We start from the raw sequence: 9,366 nt of genomic DNA on the forward strand, positions 1-9,366 counted from the left end.
AGAGTTTAGTATAGGTTTAGAATTCAGAGCCTGTGCGCTGAAACTGGATTCTGGAACTGTATTCCGGAACTGATTTGAGTTTCGAAATTGCAGTTCTAGAATTGAAACTGGATTCTGAGAATTATTGGTTCTAAATTTAGTTCTTGAACTCAGGGTCCAGTTCTTTATTCCAGACTTCTTCTATTCGGTTCTTTTTAGAACCATAATAATACTCCTAAAGAATTATGCGGAATTTACACTACTGTACTCTATACAATCGTCTTCAAATTTCAGAGCTTAGTTCCGGAATATGGGTTTAGAATTCAGAGTCTGCGAACTTCAGACTCTGAAGGTTTAGAATTCAGAGTCTCTGAACTGGATTTTGGAAAATGATTCCGGAACTGATTTCAGTTTCGAAATTGTAGTTCTAGCACTAAAATCCAACTGAGTTATGAGTCTGTTCTAAGTTCTGAATTTAGTTCTTGAACTCAGATCCAGTTCCTGATTTCAGAATTCTTCAAATCGGTTCTTTTTAGAACCATAATAATCGAGTTCGAAAGTAGAAAGAAATCGTGTCAGTTTTATTCGTATTCACGACATCCAGTTATGTCTCTGACATTACACACCCGTACTTTTTTGGTTACACTTTAATTCACTAAAAAGAAAAACGGCTTGATGTCTATTTTAATTACACAGTGCTTCCACTATAAACATCTATTACCAATGAGATTGAAAAAAAGTGATACATTCTCCGAAAATTTTCATTTTCATTGGTGAGCTAAAATTATACATTTTAATAAACTTGTTTTCTGATTTTCTTTATACTTGGCATCATTGCTCGCGTACCCTGCAAAAGTTTTTTCTTTTCACAATGTGCAGGTAGCAACATCAAAATCAGCCAATCAGAAACTGGTCCATTTTGGAACAAAAGCAGCCCCCCCAGATGTCAGGTCTTGTCTTAGCTAGCAACCACCTACCTCTAGCATGCTACACGTAGGATCAGCGATGCCAACCCTACGGATTTATCCGTAGATCTACGGATATTTGCCTTTTCTATGGATCTACGGATGAACCTCTTGAAATCTACGGATTTTGCATTATTTCTTCAGATATCTACGGGAAATAATAAAATTTCGCGTTTTTTTTTAAACGGTCAATGATCCATCTGTCGAGTTTCACTTTGAAGAAAGATTCTGAAAGACTTGGCGCCAGCGAGATTTTGGTCTGGTTCAATTCAATACATCAGAAATTACTCTTCAAAGTTTACGCACGGAGTTAAATAAACGACATAATAATAATAATTTTATGCAAATATAGTTTGAGTTTAAGTACACATCTACGGATTCTACCTCATGGAAAAGTGGCATCACTGTGTAGGACTGAAACGTTAGCTACACTGAAAGGAAAAAATAGTAGAATATACCATTTCGAGGGTGAAATAAAAAACAATGCACCACAATCTTGTAAAACATACATCTCGATTAATTTGAAAACAGTTTATCGTATATTGGAGCATTTCTATATTCTGGTAGATTCAAGTAGAATATCTGATAATATAGTAAGATATACTATGCTTATTTAAAAAATAAATTGAATTCATATTAAAACTATACATTATTAATACATCACAACGTGTTTGAGTTCTGTCTTTTTCGACACCGAAAAAATATCATTCAGTGCCCTTTCATCTAGAATTTCCAGCTATTCTAGTGTGAAACCATGGCCTGTAAAGTTATATTATTCTCAACATTATTCAGATCACACCGAAAAGGATTTATACAACAGGCGGGGTTTGACATCCAAGAAAAACTTATATCTGAGATTAAACCTTCATCAGCAATGATATCGCCAACAATTATTTCAATTTTGTCACTATCCATTTCACGATAAACACGATCGAGAAAACAAACTTAAACCATACGCAAAGATGGCGAATCATGAAAATTGGTTCTATTTTCTTGCCTACGCAGGAACAGTTTTATGATTATTGATACTGAAACACGATGTTTAAAAATACTACACTTGTGGTAAACTTAAGAATCAAAAACTATTATTTGAAAATCGTAACTGTTATGATTTCCATTTTACCATAATTATGGTAAAATATAGAATAAGACTAGTGTTATATAGTAGAACCAAAGATAAATAATAAAGACATGTACGTGCATATAAATATTTTTGAAAAATGTGGTTCGTTCCCGGTACCTTCTCAAATGACCGCACTCACCGCTTGGTGGAGCGCGAGATTAATTGCATTGTTATCATTTGAACCAAAGTGTGCCATAAAATCTCAATATATACAAATGAGCTACCGAATCGAAACGGTTCTCACGGTTTGACATTTGCATTAGGAATGTATGATGGGAACTCAGCAGTGCAACCAATTTATCACCATTGGTGCCAGTTTCACGGAGGACCGTAGATGTGCGCCAAAAAAAGATCGTGACTGTCATGTCTGGAAATTCGTTTGTGGTAGAACTAACAAAAATATTCTAGTTGTTTCAATTAAACACTGGATTTATTTCAAATATTGACTATACTAAAAACTACTATGCATATCAAGAGGAGTTCATAGTATTTTCTAACATTGTTTTGTTTAATCGGAGAAAATTTTAGTAAAACTTACTATTCATCAGAATAGTAAATTGGAAATCAGATTTGTTAACGAATCTACCAGGAAATTATTTTCAGTGTATAATTTTGCTTATATTCATAGATTCGCGTGCTTCCAACAGCTTCGTTTTTGCATCGATTAACCAATCAGAGCGATGCTTTCCCTTTGATATATCGCTTACTTCTTCAAAACCGTCCGTCATCTATGGCAGGGAATTCGGTATGCCGGAAATTTTTTGCAGACAAAATAGGACACTGCTAGCTATTAATCAACATTTCAATGATATAAAATTAAAAATAATTGGCTATGAACATTCAAATCAATACGAAGAAATATTTTCAATCAAATGGTGACATAATATTAATATTTGATACAAAATTGACTGAGCTGTAATTGTTGAAAACCTTACCACATTTCTGCGTGTATTTTTCTTGAGTTTTCAATTTGCACCCCTATATAGAAAACAAAAATGTGTTCCACATTAAAAACTTTGAGTAGGTAATGCCAGAGACATAAGTATTGACGTAGGACTGTATTCGTGATATTAATTGTTTTGATACCGTGCTGAAAAGGGCCATTTGGTTTCAAAAGATTGCGCTTGTATTCTAGAAAGCAGGGCGGTCTTTTGGCAAACCCTTAGAAGAGCCGATTAATGAATTTTTCTGTGTCACTCACTTTTCGGTGTATTTTTTTCGAATAGCGCAATGTTTCATTTATCTCAACATTTCAGTGAAAGACTCTATCAAATTGTTGTACGAGATTCATTTCTGGTTTTCAAAAGGGTTAAATTGTGGTAGTCTCTACGTTATTAAACGCTGTTCGGAGCCTTTTTCTCGAACGCGATACGCGATACAGCTAATCAAATTATTTTAGATTTGCACTAAATTGATGATTTTTACCTCTGATTTGCAAAGAAGTAATCTCAATAGTTATTTACAAAACATTTAGAGTCATTATAATGGTTAATTTTGTATAATGTTCCCCATCGTGGTCCACTTTTCGTTGTATTTTTCTCCAATGCAAATGACCAGCAGCAGGATAACGCAATCGCTCTTGTTTGAAGCGAAAGTCACACTGCGAACCAGAAATAGTAGGTGAAAATTTCAAATATCTTCAGACAGGATCTCAAAAGTCTGTGAATCCGAAAAAATAAAACTAGCTTGGCGAGCAAAGAAAAAAAGAAAAACACTGCGACCAATTGAAAAGTCGGTACATATTGATGAAAGTCTATGAAAAACTCGATTTTCAAAAGTCTGCAGAATAGTTCGTCATTGACAGAGTTGCCAATGTTGAAGATTTATTTGGCATTTTCCACAATTTTCTCATTTCAACAGACACTAACAAACCAGATTTTTTTGTTTTCTGTAGACTTTTATGAAGATTTTCAAATTATCTGCAAATAAAATGCCAGATTTCTCCGTTTTCTTTGAATAAACTTAGAACAAACAGTTCTAAATCGTCAAATAAGTAGAGCAAGAGCAGATCACCTTAAAAATGCACATTTAATGCATAGCCAATACGCAAAAATGAAAATTAATTTCCGCTTTTATATTCACTTTCATTGTTAATTGGCCTTCTAACGACAGTTCGACAAGTAGATAGTTCAAACGATGATGTTTTTGAATGAAGCTGTCAAAATACATAGGAATGTTTGTTGGCAATCTAACGCAAAGCTAATTTTACCTGTACACTTAAAACAGATTCTTGAGCTCGGCATAATGAAATACCGAATTAGATCGGCAATACGAAATGTTACTGATTGTTCAGTAATCCATATGCTCTTTTCAGAAATTTGTTAATGTATTATTCTGATATCTCGGTAAAGCGCGTTCGTTTACCGAAGTTTGGAAAAATATTTAGCTGATATACCGAAATCAGCGAATCCGTTTGCCGAGATTTCGAACAGTGTGTTAGCTTTTACTGAAACTTAGTGAAACACTTGTCATTTAATGTATCTTGTCGAATGTGCAAAACGTCACGTAGCCATTGCTGGTGGAGCGGGAAAAAATATATATTGTATGAAGGTTAGAGACTCTGCTGCCCATATTTACTTTCAAAAATTTTCTGATTTCTAGGTAGATGCGTTGAGGAGCACTGGGAATAATTGTCTTTAACCGTGATGTTTACTTATGAGGTTTGCTTTGCTTTGCAATCCATTAAAATGTACATTAATTAAATACCCCCTTTCCCCAACCTAAGCTTTTGTGATATTTATTTAATACAATAATAAAGAAAAATCCTTTGTACGTTCTATTACTGATGACTCGGCTATTCATTATTCAATCATAATCGCTTTTGCCGAGCTAACAGCAAAATTGCTGCTGACAAGTTCGACAATAATTGACAGTTATTTGGTATTGCCGAGATTCTCAGTAGTTATTATTTCGCCGAGATGATTACCGATCTTTCGGCTGTGCAAATCTTGGCATTTTTTTGCCGGAATTCAGCAATAAAATTTAAGTGTGTAGCCATTACTGGTAGAACGGGAAAATAATATACACTGGATGAAGGTAAGAGATTCATATATTTCTTGAAATAATAAGGTAAATAAAAAACTTTTCTGATCATATATTCTTACAAGGTCTTTTTATTTCCAGGTAGATGCGTTGAGGAGCACTGTAAATATTTTTCTTTAACCGTGATGTTTTCTTTTGAGGTTTGTTTTTCTTTTTTGTATACTCCATTAAAATGGGCATCAATAAAACACCCTTTTTTCCCCAACCTTAGCTTTTGTGATATTTATTTCATAAAATAATATAGAAAAATCCTTTCTACGTTCGATTACTGATGACTCGGCAGTTCATTATTCGATCATAATCGCTTTTGCCGAGCTAACAGCAAAATTGCTGATGACAAATTCGGCAATAATTGACAGTTAACAAATTTGATTCTCAGTAATTATTATTTTGCCGAGATGATTACCGATCTCTCGGCTGTGCAAATCTCGGCATGTTTTTGCCGTGGTTCAGCAATAAAATTTAAGTGTGTGACGCGCTATCTAAGTTTCATTTTTTTTAACCGTTCTTAGGATGACGATTGGCACATTCTCGCAAAACTGAATTACCGGTAGCGACACCTGCAAACCTAAAAAGTGGAAACAAAAAGAGGTGATGTTGTGATTCGCCACATTATTTTCGTTTATTCAATAGTACAAATAGATATCATCAAAAAAAGTAAACTCGGAGTAGAAGAAAATCGATTTCAAAGTGATTAATATTACTTTTTTAGTGTAAACTACGATTATTCATGGAAAATCTTCAGAAATGTGTAGAATTTGGCGAGATTAGGTTTTTTTAGATCAACTTTTTTTCAACCCGAAATCAGTGTAATGTTGATTCCTCGAGTACTAGAATGTATCGCGATCGAGTACAATTGATTTCAGATAATTTATTTGTTATTTCCGGGCATTTGAAAAATGGTATTGAACCTATGATTTTTCAAATGAATTTACCCGTTTTTGTAAGAAATCGTTAAAAAGGCGAAGTAATTAAAATTTTTCCTCCCGATTTGACAGTTCTTATTGACAGTATCATCTTTAAACAAGTAGCGTCTCTACATTTCATTTTGGGGTCATTATGCCAATTGAATTTTACACTGTTATGGAGAACTCAAATAATTTCAATTATTTTGTAGAATTTTAGGACCTGTCTTAAGAACTGCTCGTTTAAGAATGCAAGAACATTTATTTTCATTTGCTTGATGTAATCAGTTTTGTTTTTATAAGATGATATGTTGGCCAATATCGAGATCCGGAATTAGTTCGGTTCGGTTGAGGATATTTTGAACGCTGGAGGAATAAACTATTTTTCATTATTATATCGCATATTCGGTTAGGACGCACGCCTCTGTTCGGTCTTTCAAGTAATATTTCATACGCGACTAATAAATTCATTTCAAAATGATCAACATAACATTTTATCGCATGCTAAAATCGGAACTGAAAATTATCATTGTTTAAAACAGAATCTGGGGTACTACGAAAAAAAAACAGGTAGAAAATTATATTTCTCATACTAAAATTAACTTTTCACTTAAACAAATGACGTTGTAAATAAGTTATAAATAATTTTACAAGTGGAAATTTGTTTTCCCTTTTATTTTGACAGCCAAAATTGCAATCATCATTCTTGCACACGTCCGCCTCTAGCTGTGAAACACAACGTTAGATCGCCCATAGAAAGACTCATTTGTATAAAAGTTTATTTGTAAAAAAGTAGTCTAGTCATTTTTAATGGTGAAGAACGTTCCGGTAAACAACCACAAGAAGGTAAAATCCGATGTTAAATAGACAACTAGAAATATACTTATGGGAAAAGCACATTGTTGAAGTTCAACTTTAATGTTTTCCCTTTTCCGTTAATATGGCACCATTGGTCGCAGCTCAGACTCAAACCTTGCATACATTGAAAATGTATCTCTCATATGTCGCAGCGTGGCGCTACAATCAACTTCTTAAAACTGTCAATTGCTTTTGACGTTTCCAAAAATAGGTAAATAATCGAAACAACACAATCATCGCTGCGCTGCTGGACGAGCGAAGAAAACGAAGCAATCCGTTCTCGGTCGGGTAAGCCATAAGAATGCTTCCATCGCGTGCTCTTCTGTTGGGTCGCATGCTGCAGCGCACCGTAGCCAATCGCGGTATCAAGGCGGCTCCTTTGAATCCGATTGTCCGTCAGAGTCACACGTAAGTACCGTAATTCAATCACCGAAAATTATGTAATGTTTTGTTACCATTGCGACCGTTTGATTTCAGTGTTTCCTATCGAGTGAATGGTCCGAAACCGAGTCGTGTCGTCCGTGGATTAACCCAATTCTGCGGAGGTTTGATGTGGTGGTGGGTTCTGTGGCATCTGTTCCATGAATACGAACATATTACGGTTTGCACAAATGCGTTGAACGTAGAAGATCCGGTACCTTATTGCTACTCAATTTTTGCAGGGTGAATTTGCCTATCCGGATCCGAAGGCATGGACTAACGCAGAGCTAGGCATTCCGCCTGATAATGAATAAATGTTCTAATTTACTCAATATTTTGTTAGCCAAAATCAAATCTATCGATTTATCTGCTTGTAACAAGTGTCGATTGTAAATAAATGCTGTACGGAGACAGTAAGTTAGATTCCGCCAGTCTCGTTTTTGATTAATGTTAGGACACATTCAACTTGAAGAATACTTTAGGATGTTCAGTTGTCTCTAATAAATGAAAAATGATTTGGTCCTAACCTATAATAGCGCTCAAACAATTTATTTTCTCGTATCAAACTCGAGATCTACCATAAAACCTATATTCCAAATATCAGCTCCTTTAAATTATTAAAAAAAATCGATCTGCATTCAACTTGTCGAGCGAAATAAATCAAATTGATCTGAAATTTGCAGATCTCTTGTTCCGGATTTATTGAATTTCAATTTCGATATTCAGTAAATAGTATTCAAACCCGATAAAAATAGACAACACCGGTTATTGTTATGTTTATTTGAATTAATTAATCAACCACAATTAGTAGTCGGTTCATAAACGACAAAAATCAATCTGAGTGAAAAATGGACGAACTTCTGAGGGAATAAAATGTCTTTACCGTTCCGAATGCGAAACTCTCTTTGTGGAGTGCAGTAAGTGAAGGCAAAATATTGTTAGTGAGCTAAAATATGCTGAGACAATTTCTACACTCGGCAATCTTTTCAATTATCTGGGAAATATTGGAGAATTGCTGAATATCTGTAATACTTTGCAGACGAAATATTGAGAAATAAGTAATCTTAAGAGATCTGCGTTCGAAAGGTAAATTTGCAAATCTGGCATCTCTGGTCCTACTACTTATTCTTGTATGAAAGCTTGACATTCATTCCACTTATTTTCTTCTATTAGGTTTTTTATCGTGACGACACAAATGAACAAGTATTCATCCTTGACAGTTCAGCGGTACTGTTTACAAACAAGCTTAAACAAAAATCGAACAGCACATCTAAAACAATCATCTTTACATTTTGCAACTAGTTACTTTTATTTAATAAATATCAAAAACGAACCGTATTCAATCGTGAACAAATGTTTTAAAACTTTATTTAGGCGATACGGACCGTAAATGGTCTGATCCAATTTGTCAATAAACAAACAAAAGAAATTTCTGTTTATAAACAGTACTGCTGAATTGTCAAAATGTGTTCATCCGATTGAGGTTAGCAGTGACGGTAAAAAACCTAATTCCTCGCTAGATAGTAAAATATAATATCGGTCGATTTTGACATCCGCCAATTGCGCCATCCGTCACCAGATGGCCAACCAAATAACACTACACTCAAAATCATTTGTACCTATTTTTGAGGATAAATCACTAATTGTCGACCTGAGCAATTCCAGAAATGTTTAGCAGATCATCAGACTCGACCTTCTCCGATTTGGATGAAATTTTGCACATGGCTTCAGTATGGCAAACCATAAGTTTTGAACCGATGGAGAGGTCAATCCGACTCACGACTGATTTTTAAAAAGGGCGTATATATTTTTGCATTTCACATAAATTGCCTTTTTCAAATCGTTGTAACTCGGAAACCGTTAATTGTACAAAAATGGTGTTCAGGAAGAAGTTGTAGGGAAACGATTGGGCACTCTAAAAAAATATTGTTTTATTTTTTCTCAATAATTTCAAAATTAATCAAAATAATTAAATTAAAAAAATTCATGGTTTCGAAGTTTTTTGATAATTTTTATTTTAAAGCTTTTATTAAAACCTACAGATTGATGGCTTTCCCATCCGTGCCTTTTGAAA

General features: G+C 34.3%; 1 protein-coding gene across 1 annotated transcript; it reads left to right on the plus strand.

The window, feature by feature from the left end:
• The first annotated feature begins 7,071 nt into the window (after positions 1–7,071).
• LOC131428538 (NADH dehydrogenase [ubiquinone] 1 beta subcomplex subunit 2, mitochondrial-like) lies at positions 7,072–7,723 on the plus strand. The gene is made up of 3 exons (XM_058592544.1): positions 7,072–7,280; positions 7,350–7,473; positions 7,535–7,723. The coding sequence occupies exons 1-3, from the start codon at positions 7,174–7,176 to the stop codon at positions 7,604–7,606; spliced, it is 303 nt and encodes a 100-aa protein (XP_058448527.1). The 5' UTR covers positions 7,072–7,173; the 3' UTR covers positions 7,607–7,723.
• Positions 7,724–9,366: the final 1,643 nt, after the last annotated feature.

The sequence above is a fragment of the Malaya genurostris genome, chromosome 2, assembly GCF_030247185.1.
Source record: "Malaya genurostris strain Urasoe2022 chromosome 2, Malgen_1.1, whole genome shotgun sequence".
NCBI classification, from domain to species: Eukaryota; Metazoa; Arthropoda; class Insecta; order Diptera; family Culicidae; genus Malaya; species Malaya genurostris.